The following is a 25,348-nucleotide window of genomic DNA, read 5'->3' as shown; positions in this document are numbered from 1 at the left end:
ACAGTATGGGGGAAACTGCCCCCATGATTCAAATTATCTCCCACCAGGTCCCTCCCACAACACGTGGGAATTATGAATAGAATTCAAGATGATATTTGGGCAGGGACACAGATAAACCGTATCAGAATGTTTGGGTTGTTTCTACATTTTTTAACTCTATGTATGATGCTGCACCCAAGATAATGTCTCCCATGAATGGAGCCTCTGTATCAAAAGGGAACTTTAGCAAAGAAAGTAAACTCATTTTTGAATTTTCAGATTACTGTGGCATTCTGTTTTGAGGTCTGCTAAACTTGCAATACTGGGTGAAGATGATTTCACAGTAAAACCAATGTTGAAAGACCAAGAGACTGAAACTAGTTGAGACTTCATCTTTCCTTTATAATTTATTTGCCACAATGTAAAATACTGTAGACCATAAGAATCTGTTTTTTTTTTCCTGCCTCAAAATGGGTCTGTTATCAACAGAGTCAGCCACAAACTGGTTCAGGACAAGCTTGCATGGTTGAGAGGGTAGATCACAGAGCAGGTTGTACCCACATCTTTGCCAACATAATGAAGTTGACTCTTCTGGGGTGAGAAAGCTCCTCCTATGCTCTGTTACATTAAGGTAAAAAGTGAGGGCCCATAGCAAGGGCCCCTAACTAGACAAAATCTAATCATCTTATCTTGGACAAATTTCTCTGTTCTTTTTATAGTCTGTGGTAGACCAAATGTGCCCATCAAAGATGTCAACACCCAAATGCCTGCAACCTTTGAATATTATACAGGAAAAGGAGCTTTACAGCTGTAATTAAGATTATAGATCTTAAACTAGGAACACTACCCTGGATATCTGGGTGGGTCCAATCTAACCACGTGAGATCTTAACAACAGTGAACTTTCTCTCACTAGGGCAAGAAGATATGGCAGAGGGGAATTCAGAGAGACTGAAAGCATGAGATACGCCTACCAATGGCAAAGGGGGCCACAAGGAAAGCATGAGAAGGAATGTGGGTAGATTCAGGAAACAAAGACCAGCCCACAGCTAACAGCCAGCAAGGAAATGGGGAACTCAGTCCTACAACTGCAAGGAACTGAAATCTACCATCAACCTAAATGAGGTTAAAAGAACTCTTGCCTAGGGACTTCCCCTTAGATTCCCTAGCTAAGAGCTCAGCTCAGTTGACAATCTGATTTCAGCCTTGTGAGGCTTTCAGCAGGGGACCCAGTTGAGACATATTGTGCCTAGATTTCTGTGCCATGGAACTGTGAGATAAATTGATGTTGTTTTAAGCTACTAAGTTTGTAGTAATCTGATCTAGCAGCAATAGAAAATATGTAAACATCTTTTTAAAAGCAGAATTTGCAAGCAAATGTGACTTTGAGCATAATTCTTTTTATTCATTGCAAATATGTGATGTAGGAGTCTTTGAGTTATTTGCTTGAAAATAACAGTGATAAGCTATACTCCTATTTATGCTCTGCAGTATTTGGTTGTATTACCTGGAAGACTGAGGCTCTATCTGGGGATTTTTTTCTCCAAGTCCTTCTAGAGTAATTTGGAATGGAGAATAAATTTTAGGAGATCAGACTGCAGCATGAAGATGAATTATCAGGCTACTGTACTAATCCAGCTGAGGGATGATAGGACAGGGTTAGGTGGAAGAGTCAGACTGGAGACGGGAACATTGATGTTGATCCCTAATAGTTGTAGAATGGCTTACTAGCTGGAGGGTGTGGTGTGCAGGAGGTAAATCGATACTGAAAACTGAAGAATCAGCTGATTCTCAAATTAATGACTCCTGTTTGGGAATTATTAACATGTAAGTTGATAAAGTCATATGAGTGGAGATTACCAGGAGATACTTACGGATTTGTTCTAAAATATAAAACTTAAAAGGAGGAATGAGGAAGCATTACAAATAAGAGATTAACAGAGAGGAGATTCTGTTGCTTGGGACTGGAGAGAGAGGAAAAAGGAGGATTAGAAAAAATGAGAAAGACGCTGGCTAAGTTAGATTTCATTGATTCACTGCAAACAAACCAAAAAAAGTGGTACATCATCTTTTTTTGTATTAGTCCATTTTTACGCTGCTATAAAGAATTACCTGAGACTGGGGAGTTTATGAAGAAAAGAGGTTTACTTGACTCACAGTTCTGCATGGCTGGGGAGGCTTTGGGAAACATACAATTATGGTAGAAGGCAAGGAAGCAGCAAGGACATTCTTCATAAGGCAGCAGGAGGTGGGGAGGAACTGCCATACTTTTAAACCATCAGATCTCATGAAAACTCACTCACCAACACGGGAACAGATGTGTCATAAAACACATGGGGGAAACCACCCCCATGATCCAATCACCTCCCACCAGGACCCTTTCTCGACATGTAGGAATTACAATCTGATATGAGATTTGGGTGAGGACAGAGAGCCAAATCACTTCACCCTTAGATGGAAAAAAGGAAGTAGTGAGAAGGCACTCAACTAGAAAAAGTTCTTATTAGCTATCAGGGCACACTGCCAGCCAGGACAGCTAGATTCCTGTCTTGTGAATAATAATAACGGTGAAATTGGCTACAGAAGACAAGAGGCACACAAAAAAAGTGACAGAGTACAACCAGTCATTTGCACATGGGAAGCTTCACAAGCTGGGTGTCTGTAACTTGGGGAACATTAATATTGTGTTCCTCTTGAGTGTACTATTAATTCAGTGAAGATTTATCTATTTACAAAATCATTTACAGATAAATTGGAGACTCTTTCCATCCACTATTTCTGCAAAAACACTGCTGCTATACTAAGACTGAAAAATCTAGTAGCTTAGACAGTTGCTACCTATGCATTCAATAGTTTCCTCATGAAAAGCTCACAATGACTATTATTCAAACCCTTTGCTGATCTGAATCTCTGAAAGTATTTGCAAGGTGCACAAGGCAACTTTCAGGGAGGGAAAATAAGTTGCCCACACACAAGAACCTAAGAGGGTTCCCTGCCCCGAACCACCAGCTGTGGAGAAAGCTGCCAACCAGGAAAAGAACCATTCAGGACAGAACGTTCCCCATATTCCCAGCTGGTTTAGATAGACTAAAAACAAACTAAAATTCAACCCATTTCAAAGCACCAAATAATTTTAGGCTGTGGAACTAGCAACTACACTTTCATTCTCTTTCCTAATGCCTTTGTTTTTGGCTAAGAATAAAAATAGTTATCAACGTTTCCTCTCTCAAGCTCTGTTAACACCCCTCATCCAAAGGTGCATGCATGACATCTCTCTAATATATTTTATTGCTGCCTTTTAAAATTCCCCTTATGATACTGGCCCAATATTGTTGCATTCAACCACACTTCTACCACAAGGATTAAAAAGAACTTAAGTATGATTTTATTCTATTCTGCATCAATGCCATACATACACACAACAATGTTTGTATCACTTAATAAGTTATAACATTCTATGTTTCAATAACAAGGACATAAATGATCATTTCCTGAGTTAACAATGCAATGTAAAATTTAATCTGTATTGCTAATAAGACATTTTACAGCATAGAAATGTGATCAAAGTGATCATTTACTTTATCGTGTCATAAAACACAAGTGCTTATTGTAGAACAGTGATACAATTTATATGGCAAGAAAATTTGTGATTCATAACAAAGAATCCTGGATGTATTTGTTGCCATGATTAACTTTCCAGGTCAAATATCAGTAGTAAAATAAGTTATGGTACATAAAAAAGCCAAGAAGTTACCTGTACTTAAGGAACATTTGATTTCATTTAAGAAACTGAAGCCCCCTGGATTCTAGTTAACCTTTTATTATGTACAAAAATGTTCTCTTAAAAAACCCTAAGCAATCACAAAGTTAGATAAACTAGCTGAATAAAGGATAATGACAGCTCTTCATTATGCTGTAAAACTGTGGATCTCATTTTTGGAAAAGTTGAGATCATGCAGCAACCTGAAAAATAAAAAGCACATGTTTCTTAGGGAAAATGTTTTAAAATGAAGAAATAAGAGCACTTTATCACCGTAATCATGATGCTTTTTCATCTTCCCCATTTACTATGTAGTTTTTTTAAAAAAACAAAAAAACACTTCTAAAAAAATTAGTGATTAGTAACTCCTAAATATCATGAAACATCTAATCAGTGTTCAAATTTTCAACTATCTCGTAACTGCCATAATTTTAAAAATTGTTTGAATCAAGATCCAATTAAAATTTACTTAATATGATTGTCTCCTAAGTCTTTTAGGCATCTTTTAATCTATAACATCCCCCAGATCCCCACTCCATCCTGCAATTTATTTGTTGACAAAAATCAAATATTTATCTGTTGAGTCTCCTAAAACCTTCATTTTTCTACATCCCTGTGGTATTCCTTAATGTCTCTACATCCTCATATTTTCCAGAACTTAATAATTGGATCTAGAGGCTTGATCAGACATAGGTTCAAATCTTTCTGACAAGACTATTTGATAGGTAATGTTCCTCTATCAGAAGGCATATAATAAACGGTTGCTTCTCTTTTCAGATGTTAGTTACCATTACGGTCTATGTATAGATCCATTAGTTTATTACGCACTGCAACTGGCGATATTCTACTTCTATCATTCTTTCTTCATTAATCAGGTGAAGAATCCCATAAAGAAAAATATCTGCTCATTTATTCTGTGTTTATTCAGTAGTATGGCTCATATACCAAAGGCAGAATAAATGTTTGATTTTTCTTCTTCTTTATTCACCAGTTTTCAAAGAAAGGAGTTAATTCGCCTACCATTCTAACTTCATTCTCCCCCTACTGAACAGGAAAAACAGAAATACTGCATAGTCAACTGGGAAAACAGTATAGTAACTACTTTTTTTACTGCTTACTTTATTATATGTAGTCACTTTGCCAGGCACTTCACATGTTCATGTATTATTTATTCATTTTTGTAGATAAGTATACTAAAGCTTAGCAAGGTTAAGAACTACCCTAGGACATCCAGTAAATGACTGCAAGATGCTTGTAAGTGGTAGACCTGGAATTTAAACCCCAGCTGGCGGCTCCCAGAGGGCATACACATACTCACACAAAGGGCCAGTAGAGCACGGGAGTAGAGGGCCACGCAATGGAGTAGTTATGCCTCTCAGTATCTGGGCCCACCCTACTATTCCATCCTGTTGTCCCAGGCAGCAGCTTCACTCTAGCCAAACCAGTCTAGTCTTGTATATCTGCATCCCTAATGCAACTGCTGGTTCTCCCTGCCTGTACTATCCCCTTCTCCATCTCTCCTGACTGGTAGGTTTTAGTCCACATGCAGTGCACATGACTTTTTTTGACAATGCAGCTCTTGTCTCTCCAACACACTCATTGCTAGGTAGTAACCTGACCCCCCCTGAATTCCCATAATACTTGATTTTATCTCCAGTAAGATATTTATGGTGCTCTGAGTCATACTTTATTTATCAGTATGATATATAAATAATAAATAAATTATTATTACAGTTTCTAAGACTAGAGAGCATGGTCCTTTAGAGCAGAGACTGTTTTACTAATCTGCAATAAACTGCATATTTAGTGGATAAAAGAACCATTATTGGCCAAGTAATGATAAGCTGCATATATACACACATATAAATAAAATAGGCTTCTGAGTCTTTTTCTGTTATCACATCACACAAATTGACAAATGTTCACCAAATATGGAGAATATGTCTGGGATGGCTATATTTATAATATAATCTATGTAGCAGACATGAGATTAACTTTGGAGCACTCTAGGAGTGGACATAGCAAAAAAGACTCATTTTTCAGAACAGTAAAAGCTATAATAAGAAACCCATATAATTGCCAATCAAGAAAAATATACCACATCCATTAAGATGACGAAGATAAGGAAACCAAAGAAATGAGTCCCAAATGAAAGTCACAAGGGCAGCTACTATGAATTATAAGTACTGATGCGAATCAAGTTACATCTCAAAAGGCAACTCTATGCAGCATGTTCAAGAGTAACAGGAGAAATCTATATGTAATGATTAATAAATACCCCTGAGCAATTCTGGGTAAGCCAGCTAGTACAGCATTGAAAGACTGGCTCTAAAATAAAACTGAGGGGAAAAAAAAGCCATACAGGTTATGGTCAATTTTTTTTTTTTTTGAGATGGGGTTTCGCTCTTGTGGCCCAGGCTGGAGTACAGCTTACTGCAACCTCCACCTCCCAGGTTCAAGGGATCTTCCTGCCTCAGCCTCTCGAGAAGCTGGGATTACAGGTTCCTACCACATCCAGCTAATTTTTGTATTTTTAGTAGAGACAGTTTCACCACATTGTCCAGGCTGGTCTTGAACTCCTGACCTCAGGTAATCCACCCACCTTGGCCTCCCAAAGTTTATGGTCAATTTAAAAAAATGCAAAAATGATTCTAATTATTTAAAAGTATTATTATACTGCAATCTGTATTCGTTGAGATACTTCTAAAATAGCAGAAGCAATACAGAAGACAGTATAGCTTTTAGCCTCTTTTCCTAAAAAAAAAAAAAAAAAAATTTTATATGCAAACTATGTTAGTCTTCATTGTAATTTTAACAGTTTTGCTTGAGCTTTAAGAGAGTAAAAGTTTACATAGAAATTTGAAAAATCTTTTTAAGTTGAGAGAGTTTAAAATAACATTTTCCTGAAAGTATTAAAATAGAGAAATATATTTAATAAAAAATAAGATACATTTTAAATATGACATGGAAGAAAAAAGTTTTTAATGCCTTTATTTATTGACTTGGGGTCAATCTTTCCTGTAATTAAAATTTTAAGTAAAAAAGCAAGAAATGAGATTATGAAGACTAAACTCTGATTTTTTTTAAAATCTTGTCTAAATTCCTAAGGGGTCCGGGCAGTCATGCCCTACAAACCATAAATTCTCATCAGATGGGTTTTATTTAACCCCATGTATGGGGACTTACTTTCCAACCTGACTCTGGCATAACATTACAAGACAAAGAAGAAAATAAAAATATTTTACCCCAAAACATGTTTCTTTGCCATATCTTGAAATGACCCAGCAAATCTGTCCTTTGAAGGGGTAAATTTGCATCTGTAAAGAATCTATTAACATAGCTAGATCTTTTTCTTCCAGGCCAGCCCAATCCTGAGAGCTTAACTAAGAGTCTAGTACTTTTCAAATGTTTGAATAGGAAAAATCTGCCATCTATTACCTCTAAGGGCAGCCAATGTAAGATTTCAAAAGAACCTTGGTCTCCACAATCTTTTATCTTAACCTGAACATTTCCTTTCTTTAGATGCCAGGTCTTTAGACAAACTCAACTGTCAACTAGAAAATGTTTAAATGTTTAAATGTACCTATATCCTGGAAACCCGTGCCCCGCACCATCCCGCTCCTTTCCCGGCTTTGAGTTATCCCACCTTTCTGGACCAAACCAATGTATTTCTTAAATGTATTTGATTAATGTCTCATGCCTCTCTAAAATGTATAAAACCCAGCTGTACCCCTACTGCCCTGGGCACATGTTCTCAGGACCTCCTGAGGGCTGTGTCATGGGCCATGGTCACTCATATTGGCTCATGTCAGGCCTCCACGTGCAAGCCTGGACTCAGAAAATCTGAAGTCCTGTCTGCCTTGGCTGATCACTCCCCATCCGCCATTGTTCACCATTATCCCTGATAGCCCATCCCACCATCTTAACTGTTATTATGATAATGTGAATACTCCCTACCCCACCCTACCATCTTAACTACTCTTACCCACCTGTCATTGTAACTGAACTTACAGTAATGTATACTCCTTGCCCCTGCCCCCACCACTGTAACTAATCTTACTCTGTAACTTTCCACTGCCCACCCCAAACCTATAAAACCAACCTTTGCTAACGCCCTTTTCGGCCTCAGACCACTTGCACCCAGGTGAATAAACAGCCATGTTGCTCACACAAAGCCTGTTTGGGGGGTTTCTTCATTCAAAGCGCACCTTTTAACGTGTTTTAACATTTGGTGCCAAAACCCGGGTCAGGGGAACTCTTACGGGAGACCAAACCCCTGCCCCTGTTTCTGTGCTTCCTTCATGAAGAACTCTACCTACCCACCTGGGGTCATCAGACCAGCCCACAGACACACACCACCAGCTATTTTCATAAGCAGTCTCTCTTTTGCTTTCTCATCCTTTTGTCTTTTCCTTTCCACTTCCTCCCCCTTTTGGTTTCATCCTTTTTCCATCACGAAGACAAGGAAAATCAGGTAAACCAGGTTCTTCTGTGTGGTTCAGAACCAGAAAAGATCCTATGTAGGTCATGAATCTAGGGACTGAGTTTTCCCCAGGGGTTTGACTATCATGGAGATGTTCACCCTAGTTACTCGCCCACCAGGCTCATGGCCGATATTGGTGACAAGTCAACATAGAAGATGCTCTCTTTGACCACTCACCAACGAGGAGGTTCAACCCAGGCTCAGCTAGGGACACCTATTAAGCAGGTGGGTTGTGTGCCCATTTTCCTTGTCTCTGCTGCCTTTCCAGAACCACAGGCAATGGTTCATCCTCTATCCCTCCCTCCTTTCTGCTGGCCTGTGTTCTAAAAAACCGAAAGCTTCTTCAACTGTCTCCTGACCTAAAACCCAAACGTCTCATCTTCTGTAATACTGCATGGCCGCAATACAAGTTAAATAACGGCTCCAATTGGCCAAAAAACAGCACCTTTTTTTGCCCCTTAACCTCTGCATTTTACAAATTTAGACAATTTTTGTTGCAACATGGGCAAAAGGTCTGAAATTCCCTATGTCCAGGCATTTTTTCACACACCAATCCCTCCCTCATCTCTACTCCTCTCCCTTCCGTCTGCCCCTCCTTCCTATGCCAGTAACCCAGAATCTGTCCATCAACCCTTGCAACCTTTCTCCTCCCTGCTTGTCCAAACCAGGCCCTAATCCAGGACCTAACCCCACCCCCCAGAGCCTTCTTCCTCTTCCTCTACCCACAACCCACCTCCTTATGCCCCTCCTGTCACCTTCCCACCTGATCCATGGTCCAGCTTACAGTTTAGTTCCTCAGCTACCTCCTCTGCCCCTGCCCAACAATTTCCCCTTTGAAAGGTGACTGGAGCCAAAGGCATAGTTAGGGTGCACGTTCCTTTCCCTTTATCCAACCTTTCCCAAATCAGCCACCCGTTAGGCTCCTTTTCATCAAATCCTCCAATACTTAACTCAGTCTTTTAATCTCACCTGGAATGACTTAAATGTCATCCTTACTTCTACTCTTATGCCTGAAAAATGCTTAATGTGCATTTTATCACCCAATCAACCCCAACATTACAAAGGTACAGAAATTAAAATCTAGCCCTCAAACCCCACAACAGGAATTAAGTAAATCTCACCTTCAAGGTGTTCAATAATAGGGAAAAATCTGCCCGGCAGCAGCGCATCTCAGAACTACAGATGCTTGCCTCTTCTGTAAAACAAACCCCAGCCACACCAACAGCTCACAGACTTCAAAGTGCCCAGACTGCAGCGTGTCCAGCTGTCCCTCCCGGACCTTGCTTCAAGTGTCGGAAACCTGACCACTGGGTCAAGGAATGCCCACAGCCCAGAATTCCTCCTAAGCCCTGCCCCATCTGTGCGGGGCCCCCACAGAAAGTCAACTGTCTGACTCACGTCGCTGCTCCCAGAGCTCCTAAAGCTCCAATCCTCAGCTTGGCGGCTAAGACTAACAATGCCCGAGCATCTCAGAAGCCCCCAGACCATCACGGAGGCCAAACTTCGGGTAACTCTTATGGTGGAGGGTAAGTCCCCTTCTTAATCAACACAGAGGCCACCCACCCCACACTGCCTTCTTTTCAAGGACCTGTCTCCTTGGCCTCCATAACTGTTGTGGGAATTAATGGCAAGGCCTCCAGGCCTCTCACAACTCCCCAGGTCTGGTGTCAATTAGGCCAGCACTCCTTTCCACATTCTTTCCTAATCATCCCCACTTATCCAGTTCCCCTGTTAGGCCGGGATATCCTAGCAAAATTGTCTGCCTCCTTCAGTATTCCTGGGCTACAGCCACATCTCACTGCCGCCCTCCTCCCTGAACCCATACCTCCCTCAATGCTCCCCTTATGTCCCCCTACCTTAATTCTATGGTGTAAAACACTGCCTTCCCATCTGTTGCTACAAGTCACTCACCCCTCATCATCCCCTTAAAACCTAACCACCCTTACCCTGCCCAGTGCCACTACCCCATCCCACAACAGACTTTAAAAGGTGTAAAGCCTGTTATCACCTGTTTATTGCAACATAGCCTTTTAATTTACCCTCCTGCTTCTTCAGCATCTATATTCCAAGGGGCATGACGTATCCCCTTCCAAAGCCCAAGTTTCTTCCCCTATCCTAGTTGTCCAAAAAACAGTCAAACTCTTCAGACTAGTCCAAGAACTCTGCCTCATCAATCAGATTATACTTCCCATCCACCTGGTTGTACTAAACCTCTAGGCCCTCCTATCTTCCACACCCCTTCCACAGCTCATTATTTTGTTCTTAACCTCAAAAACGCTTTTTCTAAAGCCCAAATTTCTTCCCCACCTGTTATAATCTTTCACCAGCATACACACACTCTCCCTGCCAACGGTATCCAGTTAATTTCCCAAACCCCAACCCCATCCACTAAACAACAGCTTATCTCCTTCCTAGGCGTTGTAGGATACTTTCGCCTCTGGATGCCAGGTTTTTGCCCCTGTAACCAAACCATTTTATGAACCTACGAATGGAAACTGAGCTAACTCCATAAACCAAAAATGTTTCCCCCATTCTTCCTTTTGGTCGCTAAAGAAGGCCTTAGAGACAGCCCCCGCACTAGCACTCTCCAAATCCTCTCAACCCTTCTCTATCTACACAGCAGAAATAAAACGCTGTGCCATCGGAATTTTTACACAGGAGCCAGGCCCATGGAGGCCTGTAGCCTTTTCATCCAAACAACTTAACGTCACAGTCCTGGGCTGGCCCTCATAACTACACATGGCAGCAGCTGTCACTCTAATACTCTTGAAATCCCTCAAAACTGGCCAGGCGTGGTGGCTCACGCCCATAATCGCAGCACTTTGGGAGGCTGAGGTGGGTGGATCACGAGGTCAAGAGATCGAGACCATCCTGGTCAACACAGTGAAACCCCATCTCTAATAAAAATACAAAAAAATTAGCTGGGCATGGTGGCACACACCTGTAAGTCCCAGTTATTTGGGAGGCTGAAGCAGGAGAATTGCTTGAACCCAGGAGGTGGAGGTTGCGGTGAGCTGAGATCGTGCCACTGCACTCCAGCCTGGGTAACAAAAACAAAACACTGTCTCAAAAAAAAAAAAAATCCCTCAAAACCACAGGCTATGTCCCACTTACCCTCTATAGTTCTCACAACCTCCAAAGTTTTCTCTTTACACTTCACACACTTACTTTCAGCTGCTCACCTTCTCCAGCTTTATGCAGTTGCCCCTACTACTTAAATCATACCTCAAAAAGTCTCTGTTTCTATTATTTTCTGTCTAACTGTAATCAAATTCACTGTAATCATTTAGTTTTACATGCCCTGCTTTTAAGTTGCTGGTTTACACTTTTCTTCCAGGCAATTACAGCTAATATTTCACTCTTAATCTGGCTCCCATTCTCTGCTCATACCCAATCTTGTTAATAAAAGTGAGTGGTTGCTTATATATACCACATGCTTCCTCATACACCATGAAAACAAAAGCTCTCCCTCCATAGTTACCCTACCAAGCCCCGCTACAACCGTTAACAGCCACAGCCCTTGCTGGTTCCCTTGGCACTCAGGTCCAAAGCACCAGCCCCCTCAGAACACTTTCTCACCTTTTCAGTTTACACTTTCAGTTCTAAGCCAAGAACCTTTTTTTTTCCTCTGTGGTTCTTCTTCTTACATCTGCCTTCCTACCAACTGGACAGGCACTTGTACCCTAGTTTTCCTTACTCCCAAAATTCAGTTTGCCAAAGGGGACAAAAGCCTCCCTGTTCCCTCTGTGGTCCAGACACAACACAAACAAGTCATTCCATTAATGCCCTTACTTGTAGGGTTAAGAATTACTACTGCACTCGGCACAGGCATTTCCACTTCAACTGGCACCTTGCATAGCATCTCTAATAATTTCTCTGCTAGCATTGGAGAATTAACTCAATTATTATCCCTCCTTTAAGCTCAAGTAAATTCCCTACCTGCAGTTGCCCTTCAAAACCACAGAGGTCTTAATTTACTGACTGCTAGAAAAGGTCTTTGCCTATTCCTAAATGAAGAATGTTGTTTTTATGCAAACCAGCCCGGCCTTGTCTGTAATGCCATCAATAAATTTTAAAAGCCCAAAAGCTCACTAATCAGGCAAATGGTTATTCTGGACCTGGCTGTACACTCTCTAACTGGGAGTTATGGCTTCTTCTAATTCTTAGTCCTCTAATGCTATCTCCTTCTCTTATTTGGACACTGCGTTTTTCCAATTAATCTCTCAATTCCTACAAAATCGTATATAAGCAATAACCAATCAGTCAATACAACAAATGCTCCTTCTAACAACCCCACAATATCACACCTTTCCCCAAGATCTCCTAGCGTCTAAATTCTTTCCCAATTTTGGGTTTCTGCGGTGCCCTCAATCACACACAACGTATCCTTGAAAATCTTTGCCCCCATGCCCCAAAACCTGTTATTGCCCCCTCTTCTCTAATTCTTTCTCTCTCTCTATAAAAAGACAGGTATGTCAAGCCTCCATGTGCAAGCCCAGACTCAGAAAGTCTGAAGTCCCGCCTGTCTTGGCTGATCACCCCCTCATCCCCCCATCCTCCCACCTGTGTTCGCCATTATCCCTGATAGCCCAGAGGAGCCGGTTAAGATGGTTCACCCCACCCTGCCATCTTAACTGTTACTGTGATAATGTAAATACTCTACCATCTTAACTACTTACCCCACCCGCCATTGTAACTGAACTTATGGTAATGAATATTCCTTACCCCTACCCCCACCACTGTAACTAATCTTACTCTAAGTTTCCACTGCCCACCCCACCAAATCTATAAAAGCAACTCCTGTCCCGCTGCCCTTCGCTAATGCCCTTTTCGGCCTTAGCCCACCTGCACCCAGGTGAATACATAGCGATGTTGCTCACACAAAGCCTGTTTGGGGGGTTTCTCCATTCAAAGTGCACATTTTAACATCTCAGGATAAATCTCTTCAAATTACAGAGTTTGACTCTTTTAGTTGACATCTAGAAATGTTAGGTTTAGTCACAGACTAAATAAGAAGAAGATACTTAAAGCAGCTATATTTTAAAATCATCTAAAAATCCAATAGGGGCTCTATTTAACCAAACATTTTAAAGTGCCATTTTAAAGCTAAATCACATAAAGTTGAGTTTCAAACAGGATCACCACTACCACTGATTTTTCATTATCCAGGCTTCGCTTCAACTATTAGTCTTGTCTTACTTGTGTTCTAGTCTTCCCTTTTTGTCTTGCTGCGTGGCTCCTGATTGCATATATAGTATTTACTAATTTTCACTCAGTTACAGAGAATGAAGAGCAAAAGCTACAATGAGATGAACACTGCTTATTAATTACTATTCTAAAGCTTTGATGGAAGAAGAGGTTGGGCCTAATGTCCCAAATAAGACTGCGGCACCAATCCTGTGAGTGTATCATACGGGCAGCCATTAGCAGAGAACACCAATTGCTGGCTGTGTCCTATTTTTGTATTCATATCTAACTATGCATAATTCTGACCTCCAACTCTTAAACTATATGAAGACTTAAAGACTTAGTTATTTTCTAAAACTGTAAGATTATTAAAGTGCAGTTCACATAAATAGGAAGAACTGAGAGATGCTTGTTAACGAACGATCTTCGTTTCAGTGTTGGGCAGTCTGTTTCCCGCTACACTGCTACTCACCTTATTCCTTGTTCTGTAAATGGCACTGGTCCACAAATGCAGACAAGAACTTTAGATTTGTCCAAATTTCTTTTAAAAAATTCAGAAAGAAGAGCTGGTGAAATATGTCCCTGTTTGCCATTCCATTCAGAAGTAGGTGCTGAGAGAACAAATTCAACATCCAGCCTAAGGAAAAGAAAAACAGTTTTTTAAAGTTTATTATTTTGAATAAATTATTAACATGTTTCAAGTTCAAGAATATAATTCTCCCCTAAAAGAATAATTTAATATATAAAGACTGACACACTTGCTAGAAAACCACTTGAAAAGCATTATAAAACTTAACAAAAACATGTAGATAAATCTATATTTACTAAGGATTAGTTTTTCCTGTAGATAAGGAATGCAATTTGGCATTTTAAAAAATTGAACTAATTAAAAAGAGAGTTCTGGCCAAGCATGGTAGCTCTCACCTGTAATCCCAGCATGCTGGGAGGCCAAGGCAGGAAGATTATTTGAGAAAAAGAGTTTGAGACCAGCCCGGGCAACATATTGAGACCCAGTTTCCACACCCTGGGTCTATTGAAATTCTTACCGTTTCAATAGCATCAGATCAAAAGCATTTCTACATGTTCTAGTGAGTAACTGAGTAGCAGGAATTCATGATACATTAATTTAAACCACATGAAAAAGCTGAAGTGAATAGTTTCTCTTGTGAGGGGACAAAGGAACTAAATATTGAAACAAAAACAAGGTATGGCTGGTACAGCTGCCCTCACATTGCTGTGCCTCAGCTGGATTAAGTTTCCCAAGAACAAAGAAGCCTGGCACAAGAGGTATAGACCAAATAAGAGCATGAGCAGGAGGCTACAGCCAGCCTCAGCTCTCCACACACTCTCTAGCCTCTAGGCCTTGTCCATTTGTGGAATGAGGTTGGGAAATAAGTAATATCTTACAATTCTAATATTCTATGATTTTATATTAAAACACCTATAGAATTATGTTTTCTTATCTTCAAGCTTCCCATTTAGTATTAGTAGCAATACCAATCCACTCTATAGCCTCCCTAAAGGCTAATGCACAAAATAGCCTCCCCAAAGATATTCACTAACCTATTTTACCTTCTGAGAACTTAAAACTAAGATAGTTTTTTTTTTTAAATTGCATTTTAGGTTTTGGGGTACATGCAAAGAACATGCAAGATAGTTGCATAGGTACACACGTGGCAGTGTGATTTGCTGCCTTTCTCCCCTTCACCTATATCTGGCATTTCTCCCCATGCTTTCTCTCCCTAACTCCCCACCCTCCACTGTCCCTCCCCTATTCCCCCCAACAGACCTCAGTGTGTAGTGCTCCCCTCCGGTACATACGTGGCAGTGTGATTTGCTGCCTTTCTCCCCTTCACCTATATCTGGCATTTCTCCCCATGCTTTCTCTCCCCAACTCCCCACCCCCCACTGTCCCTCCCCTATTCCCCGCAACAGACCTCAGTGTGTAGTGCTCCCCTCCCTGCGTCCATGTGTTCTCATTGTTCAACACCTGCCTATAAGTGAGAACATGCAGTATTTCATTTTCTGTTATTGTGTCAGTTTGCTGAGAATGATGTTTTCCAGGTTCATCCATGTCCCTACAAAGGACACGAACTCATCGTTTTTGATTGCTGCATAATGTTCCATGGTGTATATGTGCCACATTTTCCCTGTCCAGTCTATCATCGATGGGCATTTGGGTTGGTTCCAGGTCTTTGCTATTGTAAACAGTGCTGCAATGAACATTCGTGTGCATATGTCCTTATAGTAGAATGATTTATAATCCTCTGGATATATACCCAGTAATGGGATTGCTGGCTCAAAAGGAATTTCTATTTCTAGGTCCTTGAGGAATCGCCACACTGTCTTCCACAATGGTTGAACTAATTTACACTCCCACCAGCACTGTAAAAGTGCTCCTATTTCTCCACATCCTCTCCAGCATCTGCTGTCTCCAGATTTTTTAATGATCGTCATTCTAATTGGCATGAGATGGTATATCTCAATCTAGTTTTGATTTGCATTTCTCTAATGACCAGTGATGATGAGCATTTTCTCATATGTCTGTTGGCCTCACGTATGTCTAAAACTAAGACAGTTCTGAATAACTTCAGGATGTGATATTTGCTCACTGCTCCATGAGGGCAGGGTCCTTGTTTGTCTTGTTCAATACTGCATCCAGGCCTCGTTCAATTAAGCGCACAAAAAAAATGCTTGTTGAATAAAGAAATGTATTTACAAAGAAGCCATGTTGGCTAAAAATAAAAATTGTACTTAAAAGAACAAAGCCATGTGCTGGCATCCATAAAATTGCATATAAAAATGATATGAATTCATATGTATATTTTTCTGGAAAAAAAGATCCATAATCTTTCTTTCATCAGATCAAAAGGCCAAAAGTAGCCATAAAACCAGTGTCATAAATTTCCAATTACACAGATATCTAAATAAAATGTAGAAATTGTCTTGTTAAATTAAAAGATAAAAGATGATCTCCTGTGGCTCTATTTGAAATGAGCCTATCACTGGAATAAACTGCTAAATTAATGCTGAAGTCTCTGTAGTCTGCCATAAGCACGTAGTCATAATTTTCCTTTACTGGGATGCTTTATAACAAAGCCTAATCAATGGTATATTTTCTGCAGGTATCTACTAAATGGTGATAAATAACAGATCCTTACATAAATGATATAAACTTCTTATGTATTCACATAAGGGTCCCTTGACTATAATTTTACGCACTCAATGGAAAAGGTGAACAGACAGCATGGCTGCAATTTAAGGATTTGTAAAGAGGCTGTTATCCTGCTTATCTCCTTTTTCATAGGCTGAGAAAGAGCTTAAATTGGAACGGGAGTATTCACAAGTTAAGACTCAGTAATTCTTTATGAAATATTTTTTATATCAAAATACAGATAGTTCCTGTGGAATCCTCTCTCCTGGGTTTTCTGAATGAAGGTTAACATACTGTCTAAAATAATTACAGCTTTGAGACGCTGGAGACATGTGGGGGGCAGTAAACATCCTGAAATTCCTCTATAATTTCAAAGTGCCAGAAGGCGTTAGGACTCTTGAAAAGGTTACCTGAAAATAAATTCAGATAACCCATAAAATGCAAAATAACATGAAAGAGGGAGAGAACAGACCTGCTTCTGATGAATGCAATCTCAAATGTAAATATTTTAGGTAAATAAGCTTGTCAAAAAATTTATTTTAAAGTAGGCTGATAGTGATCTGAGATGACAAGTCTTGAAATACAAATGTACTCATTTAGTCTAAATTATTAGCGGTCATACAACGACTTAGTCCCTCCTCCTCTAGCCAATCAGCTTCCGCAACTTATCTCCTTCATATTTCTCACAAAGTCCCTTACCTGCCCATTTTTACTGTCCCAACTCCATATCCGGCTCTTATATCTCTTGTCTAAAATATTAATTAATAACCTTAACCCTATTTGATATGCCATTGCCATATTAGTTAACCTAAAAACTGATACAACTTTGCAACATTTTTGCTTAAAAGCTTCAGTAATTCCTCACGTTCACAGGTTAGTATTTCAGAGTACTTGGGCCCCAGCTTTTCCTTCTTTATTTTCTAGCTAAAGAAAATGCCTGCAACTGCAGTAAAAGTTGCTATGTGCTCACAGACAAAAACGCTCACAAAACTAGGAGTCAAAATTAGATAAAACATACATAATTCTGGAAATATTTCTCAAAATGAATCTAATAAAACACTAGTATGCCTCCAGATGTTAGTAGTTATTCCATGAAAGCAGGCTATCAAATAAGTCTGTGACATAGTTGATTAAAAAAAGTTAAATACATTTCATTAGAATATCAGAAAGCCTTAAATATGCTAAGTTCAGAGTAAATCTTCAAGAAGAAATATACTATTTCCCAAATTCATTCAATCATAGAGTCCATTCAGGGAAACACATTAACATTTCAAAGAACACATTCCAAGCAACATAACACTGAAGAACATCTCCTGGAACAAACAGAAAGTGCTGTAAGGGTCCAGATTAGCAGGCTGCATATCTGTGTGCATAAGAGACTGGGGAAAAAGAAATGGGTTCAGGCATACTGTTCAATTTATTTCTGCTTCTGGCATCATCAGCTTTTGCTATCTTAAATGGAACTGCCACATTGCTAGTCCTACTACTGACAACGGAAGACAAAAACACACAGTCCAGGGAGCCTGTCAGCACTACAGGGAGATGAGCTGCAGAGTGTCACTGTGCCTTCTTCCTAGGTCTATCTGATACATAATATTTACTTCACATATGAATTACATTCAAGGTCTTCCATCACCTGATTTTAGCCTATCTTGTTTCTTCAAGTGTAAACAAAAAGGAATAGAAATAACTATTAAGATTCCTTCTAAAACTGATACAAAGTTTAATGGGTTTATTCTTAGTTATTCTGCATCATCCTCCTTCACGCACAGTGTTTATTTTAAGAAAATGACTCTGCTCTGTCACTAAAACACCAGAATATCCTGGCTTTCATGTCTTTACTCATGCAATCCCACTATTCAAATTTATTTTCCCACTCAAAGAAATGCTAGTCATTTCCCAAAGCCCAGCTCAAAAACCCCTTCTTCGATGAAGCTCTGATATTCCTATCCTCACAGCAATGGAATTACTCTTTTCACTAGATATCTATGGTATGTTTTTTGTTCCTCTCAAGGCACAGACTTTACAGTTAGTGATATACTTCAGAACTTCACCACTAGGATAGTCTGATTTCTTATATTTTTGTAATGTCAAGCACATTTTGCAGATAGCACACATATATTTAAAGAGATATAAATGGTCTTTTATCTTCTGTTGCTGCATATAAGTGGGTAAATAGTCCCCTTTCCTTTGTGACCCATTTCCTTGCTACTTAGAATCCCTTTCTTTCCCCTCTCTTTTGCCTCAATTAACTTCCCATTCCACTCTAGTGTAAAAATAATGACACTAACCATATAATTGTTAATAACATTGTCAGTATTAATGTCACTGTCAATGACAGTGTTGTGCTGGATGCAGTATTCTCTGCTAAGTGATTTCACTTTCAGAGGCTGTGTGTCAAAATATGCTGGAGAAGATATGGAGAAATAGGAATGCTTTTACACTGTTGGTGGGAGTGAAAATTACTTCAACCATTGTGGAAGACAGTGTGGTGATTCCTCAAGGATCTAGAATCAGAAATACCATTTGACCCAGCAATCCCATTACTGGGTATGTACTCAAAGGATTATAAATCATTCTACTGTAAAGACACATGTGCATGTATGTTTATTGTGGCACTATTCACAATAGCAAAGACTTGGAACCAACCCATATGCCCATCAATGATAGACTAGATAAAGAAAATGTGGCACATATACACCATAGAATACTATGCAGCCAGAAAAAAGAATGCATCCATTTCCTTTGCAGGGACATGGAGGAAGCCGGAAACTATCATTCTCAGCAAACTAACACAGGAACAGAAAATGAAGCACCGCATGTTCTCACTCATAAGTGGGAGTTGATCAATGAGAACACATGGACACAGGGAGGGAAACATCACTCACTGGGGCCTGTAGGGACTGAGGGGCAAGTGGAGGGATAGCATTAGGAGAAATACCTAATGTAGATGATGGGTTGATGGGTACAGCAAACCACCATGGCACGTGTATACCTATATAACAAACCTGCATGTTCTGCACGTGTATCCCAGAACTTAAAGTGTAATAATAATAATAATAATAAAATGTATCAACAGCCTTCGAACGATTTGACCTAACAATTCTTCTGATATGTTTTTATTCTGAATAGTTAGAAAGGTACTGAACAATTTCTAGACACTATGTCAAATAGTATGAAATTGGCTAAATAAATTACGGTATGCTCACATGACTGAACACAATGAAGTTATTGAAAATCACAGTATATTGCAGGATTTACTAACTGGCACTACTAGCACTTCGGGCTGGAGAATTCTTTGTTGTAGAGGGCTTTCCTGAGCATTGTAAGACACTGTGTAGCATTCCCGGCCTCTACCAACTAGGTGTAGTAACTATTCCCCAATTGTAACAATCAAAAATGTTTCCAGACATAAATGTTTCCCGGGTAACAGAGCTGCTCTAGGGTGAAAACCACCTGTTGAAAATACTCTTTATGTAAAAAACACACAATACAATAAGTAGAAATGTAGTTAAAAGGATAGTCAGTATGACTATATTATTTTAAATATATAAAACAAAAAGATAGATATGTGTATGAATAGAAAGATACAGACCATAGTGTTAATAATTGTTCTTTGGGTGGTAGGATTGTGGGTGATTTTTTTCTTACACCTTTTCTATATAAACATGTATTAATTTTATAGACAGAAGGGAAAATCAACAAATGCTGTTTATAAAAAGAATGTTCTACTACCTTTACTAAAACAAGGTTAATGGTCTCTAAGAATGATTGATTTGAAATGAAAGGAAAATGCCTGTTATATTTATATACCACAAAATGTTTTCTAGAAGTCAGCCTCATTGTCAAACCATCCCACCTGTCCTATCCCACAAAACTCATTCTACAAAAGCAGAGATCTAACAGAGCTAGGGCATTCTGCTGATAGGAGTGGGGGGTGAGGGGCAATGCGTACTGAATGAACTGAGCCTCATAACACTGCTCACCTATTTGGGAGAAGGATAAGTGGCATTTATTTTGGATTTCGGTTTACATAATTAAATCCGCTATTGCACATATTTGCCTTCTTTCTCTCATTTTTCATAAGAAAAAAATGTGTAAGATTTTGCTAGACTTGGAATGTTGTGAATTGAATCCCAACTGCTAGAACAGTCAAGCGTAATAACACATTTGTAAGGATAAAATTGGGGTAAACTTTTCTGTTCAGATTTCTTTTTTTTTTTTTGAGACGTAGTTTCACTCTTGTTACCTAGGCTGGAGTGCAATGGCACAATCTTGGCTCACCGCAACCTCCTCCTCCTGAGTTCAGGCAATTCTCCCGCCTCAGCCTCCCGAGTAGCTGGGATTACAGGCACGCGCCACCATGCCTAGCTAATTTTTTGTATCTGTAGTAGAGACCGGGTTTCACCTTGTTGACCAAGATGGTCTCGATCTCTTGACCTCGTGATCCACCCGCCTCGGCCTCCCAAAGTGCTGGGATTATAGGCGTGAGCCACCTTGCCCGGCCTTCTGGATTTCATACTTAATGACATGAAAATCAGGTTGAAATAGAAAGAGTAATACTCTAAAAATTATTTAAGAAGCATCTATAGTTTTGCAACACTACTGAGGGCCATAATTAGAGAAAATGAAGAGATGCATTCCCTGGGCTGCATAAGAAAATAACTAAACACAGTATCTTATTATTGTTGGATCCATGTGTACAGGCACATAACAGAAGTTACACATATTTCATGAGTGAATCTGCTATAAACATACTAATTCTGGGCTAGGCACCTACATAGGCTAACTCATTGATTCCCATGCCCAAATAATTCTGTGGTGTAGGTATTAATGTTTGTTTTATAGATGGAAAAACTGAGGCTCAGCCACCAGATAAACTAATTTGCCTAAGGTCAAGAGATTAATAACTTTCCATTACACAATTTTATTTTGAAGAATTCCATTTGCTAATGATATTATCTAGATAAACTCTGAGGACAAGCACGGCATGCTTGCAGAAAATATTCGATCATATATCAGCCTCAGAATCCGTAAGTCCTATCCTCTCCTTGTTCCACAAAGGATGGAGTAGAAGACTGGGACTTAATCATATAGAGATTTGGGTATTTCTCTTAACTATGAATTTTTAAAAAAATATTTACAGTTCAATAATAATTTAACCACAGAGATGTGTTCCAGTAACTTATTTTGTCATCAGAAACTTTATTACTAAAACTGGAAGTGATATAGGAGGGTCAAGATGTGGGAAAGAGTGATTTACTACATTAAAATACAAAGAGCCTTAAATGCTAACTAAAAGACAGTTGTGACTAATTAAAATTACCCCAACTTAAATCTTAACTTTCACTTTCCTATTTTGTAGGGAACACAATAATTATGTGTTGGCTGACTAGGACTACCAAATCCCATCAAAAAGCCTTTAAGGGCTTGACCTAGCCTCACTCCAAAAAAAAAAAAAAAAAAAAAACCACCATGAGTCTATGGGGATCATAAGTCACACAATACTAGGAGTCAGTGCCTCCAGAGTGTCTCAAGCAAGGAGAGCAAAGTCTCCAGAAAGAGGTTAGGGAGAAGAGAGAAAGAACACACACCAGCAGCAAGGGAGAGCAAGAAGAGAAAGAGAAGGAACAGCAGAGGGAGGATAAAGGCAGGCTGGAAGTTGGAACACTATCTCTTCTCTCAGCAAGCTAGAGTACCACTCACCTGGTGAGTGCTGTTAGAGCCAGGCATCCAGAAGTGGAAAAAAAAGCAGCCTTTCCTCATCCTCAAAACTGCAGTCTATGCAATTTCACAAACCCAAATTATGTAATCAAAACAAAACAAACCAAATAACGCAGTTGACTTTGTTAAAAGATACTTTAGGTTCAGAGACTGTCAATACATTCCTTTTTACCAATTAATTTATAAATCAAGTTGAAGTCCTATTAGTACAATGTCTATTATTAAAAAAATAAAATTTTACAAATTTTTTTTTTTTTAGACAGGGTTTCACTGTATTGCTCAGGCTGGTCTTCACCATATTGGTCAGGGAAACCCAGCTTACCATAAATCGTATAATATGATCATAAAGCCCAATATGCATCTTAATGACACATATATAAGGTTGCCTAGATTTTACCAGAAAGTGTTTATTTGAGAGAAGAAGAACATTTGACATGATTTGCAGTTAGAGAATTACTGGTTTATTTTTTTTCTTTGATGGCACTTCCTGGCCAATCAAAACTCCAACCAGAGAAGATAAGGCCTAGACTTTTTAAAAAAAATATATTTTATTGCACTGTAGGTTCTGGGGTACATGCGCAGAACATGAAGAATTGTTGCAGAGGTATATATACGGCAATGCGGTTTGCTGCCTCCATCCCCGTCACCTATATCTGGCATTTCTCCCCATGTTATCTCTCCCCAACTCCCTACTCTCCGCGGTCCCTCCCCTAGTCCCCAGGCCTAGACTTATTACATAGGTATAAATAACTAAATGTAGAGTTAATAACAGTTTAATACCTTTTATCTTTAAACGCTAATTTCTCCAGTTGGCTTCTCCAAATTATATCATCCTCTGTTTTATTGAAGAACATCAGCTTCACTTTCCTTAAAAGAAAAAAAAAAAAACTCAGAAAGAACTAATTAATTACATTTAAAATATGCCAAATGGAAAGTCTAAAGTGAACCAATGGGAATGTTTTAGTGCCCAGTAGGTAACTAAAATCATCAAACACGGAAATGAGATAAAAGAACCTAGTTAAATAGCTAGGATTAGAGAAGGGAAAGTAAGAAATGATGAATGAGGACATGGGAACGTGTCTATTAAGATCCAGCGAGTAATCGATTTAGAATACCTTATACTAATATAACAGCCTCAAAAAGGAAAATTAGAGACAAAATACATACCTGAGAGTGGGTATATCAGTCAAAGCATAATTCAGTATTTTAACCATTGGTGTGAAGCCTGTTCCAGCTGCCAACAAAAAGAGATCTTCTAATTCTTGGAACGCAGATATTTTAAAATTGCCCTCAGGACTGCTTACAGAAACAAAATCTCCTAAACAATGAAATATAAACTATATCAGAAAAAAACAAAAACAAAACAAAAGACCCAGCAGAGAAACTAAAAAGCTGAAAGTACCTGAATTTACAACACTGAGGAGTAACAATATACATACTTAACTTGTAGACTATGTATCAGTCTATAAGTAGTCTTAAGGATACTCTTTAGGCCCCCAAGTATGTCTGAATTATATCATTATAATCAAATTAATAATGAAGTTTTATGATAATTTCCCACCACTATTTTCCCAAACCATCTGGTCTGAAATTTACAAAATGCTGCAAAGTACTTATCCACAAATTATCAATAAATGATTGATTGCTAAACTAAATTTTAAGTACTTCAAAAGCAGAGTACATATATATCTGTCTTGCATGGTAGAACAAAGAATAGATATTCACTATTTACATATGATTCTTAACCATAGTAACAGGATTAGTAGGAGAGAAAATTGAAATCGAAATATAGAAATATATTCTAAAAACTTATGTTGATAAACACACCAACTTCTCTTCTACCAAATTTTTAAAAAGACCTATTAATTTAGAAGGGGGTTCTGATTTTAATTCCCATAAAAACAAGGCAAGATCAGAAATGCAGTCAACTGTACTTGGAGCATGCCACTTTCCAATCTAGAATCAACACAGTTGAGAAATCAGTGCCCATTTTCTACAGCCCAGTTGATATAATCACCATGTACCATTCATATGAGAAAACCACCTTTACAACTAGATTCAAAAACTTGAAACATAATCTTAAAATGAAAAATAAAGCTGTCTATAAATGATTTATCCCATTTTTTTTGTTTGTTTTTTTGAGATGGAGTTTCGCTCGTTACCCAGGCTGGAGTGCAATGGCGCGATCTCGGCTCACCGCAATCTCCGCCTCCTGGGTTCAAGCAATTCTCCTGCCTCAGCCTCCTGAGTAGCTGGGACTACAGGCACGCACCACCATGCCCAGCTAATTTTTGTATTGTTTTTAGTAGAGACGGGGTTTCGCCTTGTTGACCAGAATGGTCTCAATCTCTTGACCTCGTGATCCACCTGCCTCGGCCTCCCAAAGTGCTGGGATTATAGGCGTGAGCCACTGCGCCCGGCCGATTTATCCCATTTTAAAATGCTTGGGTGCTCATAACTTTTTGTTTTCCAGTGCAGGATAGTAAGAATCTTGAAGTAATTGATGAAATAAGTATTTGAAAATAATAGAAGCTTCTTGTTATAATTTGCAAAAGACCATAAGATCAGAGGGTCCTTAGGAAAAAGCCAGATAGTTGTTTACTAAAGAAGCATCAGAGGATAGTATTGATTTGGTAACTTTTACCCACAGCCTAGTCTTTCCAATGTTAACAAAATTGATTAGACTCTGGTAGGATAACTAATGCTAATCAAATTCAGAAGAGGTTATAGCACACATGCCAGAATGGCAATATATTTTGATTTATAGCTGGGGTTACATGTATCTAGTGACCTGAACATGTCCCATTAGGGATATCTTGTTTCCAGTATCAGGACACTTGAAAAGCCAAATTAATCATGTAAAATCATGTTGCTTAGTGAACATGGGATTGAAATAAAGAGATGGATAATTGTATGGGGTCATTCATTTAGTGTACAACTCTCTAAGTGACACAAGTATTTGTGCCATGTGTAGCCTCCCTAAATGAAGTTGAAATAACACTTCATCTTGTTCTTTGAGCTTTCACTTTCTACACTCTAGGACAACTGTCCACCCTGCTATG

General features: G+C 39.1%; 1 protein-coding gene across 30 annotated transcripts in view; it reads right to left on the bottom strand.

Annotated features, from left to right (window-relative positions):
• Positions 1 to 3,340: 3,340 nt before the first annotated feature.
• Positions 3,341 to 25,348, bottom strand: part of CYB5R4 (cytochrome b5 reductase 4) — a 105,035-nt gene continuing 83,027 nt past the window's right edge. For 12 of the 30 annotated variants that reach the window (XM_054254209.2, XM_054254213.2, XM_054254214.2 and 9 more), the window contains 6 exons: positions 23,454 to 23,604; positions 23,067 to 23,153; positions 15,346 to 15,402; positions 13,881 to 14,045; positions 11,163 to 11,261; positions 3,341 to 3,941 (listed from right to left, as the gene is read on the bottom strand). In XM_054254209.2, coding sequence (XP_054110184.1) covers positions 3,887 to 3,941; positions 11,163 to 11,261; positions 13,881 to 14,045; positions 15,346 to 15,402; positions 23,067 to 23,153; positions 23,454 to 23,604 — 614 coding nt within the window. In that variant the 3' untranslated portion in view covers positions 3,341 to 3,886. The remainder of the gene's footprint in view (positions 3,942 to 11,162; positions 11,262 to 13,880; positions 14,046 to 15,345; positions 15,403 to 23,066; positions 23,154 to 23,453; positions 23,605 to 25,348) is intronic. The other 18 variants (XM_035296231.3, XM_078369697.1, XM_078369702.1 and 15 more) reach the window with 3 other exon arrangements.

Source organism: Callithrix jacchus, chromosome 4 (genome assembly GCF_049354715.1).
Source record: "Callithrix jacchus isolate 240 chromosome 4, calJac240_pri, whole genome shotgun sequence".
NCBI classification, from domain to species: Eukaryota; Metazoa; Chordata; class Mammalia; order Primates; family Cebidae; genus Callithrix; species Callithrix jacchus.
This window is presented reverse-complemented; position numbering and strand designations above follow the sequence as displayed.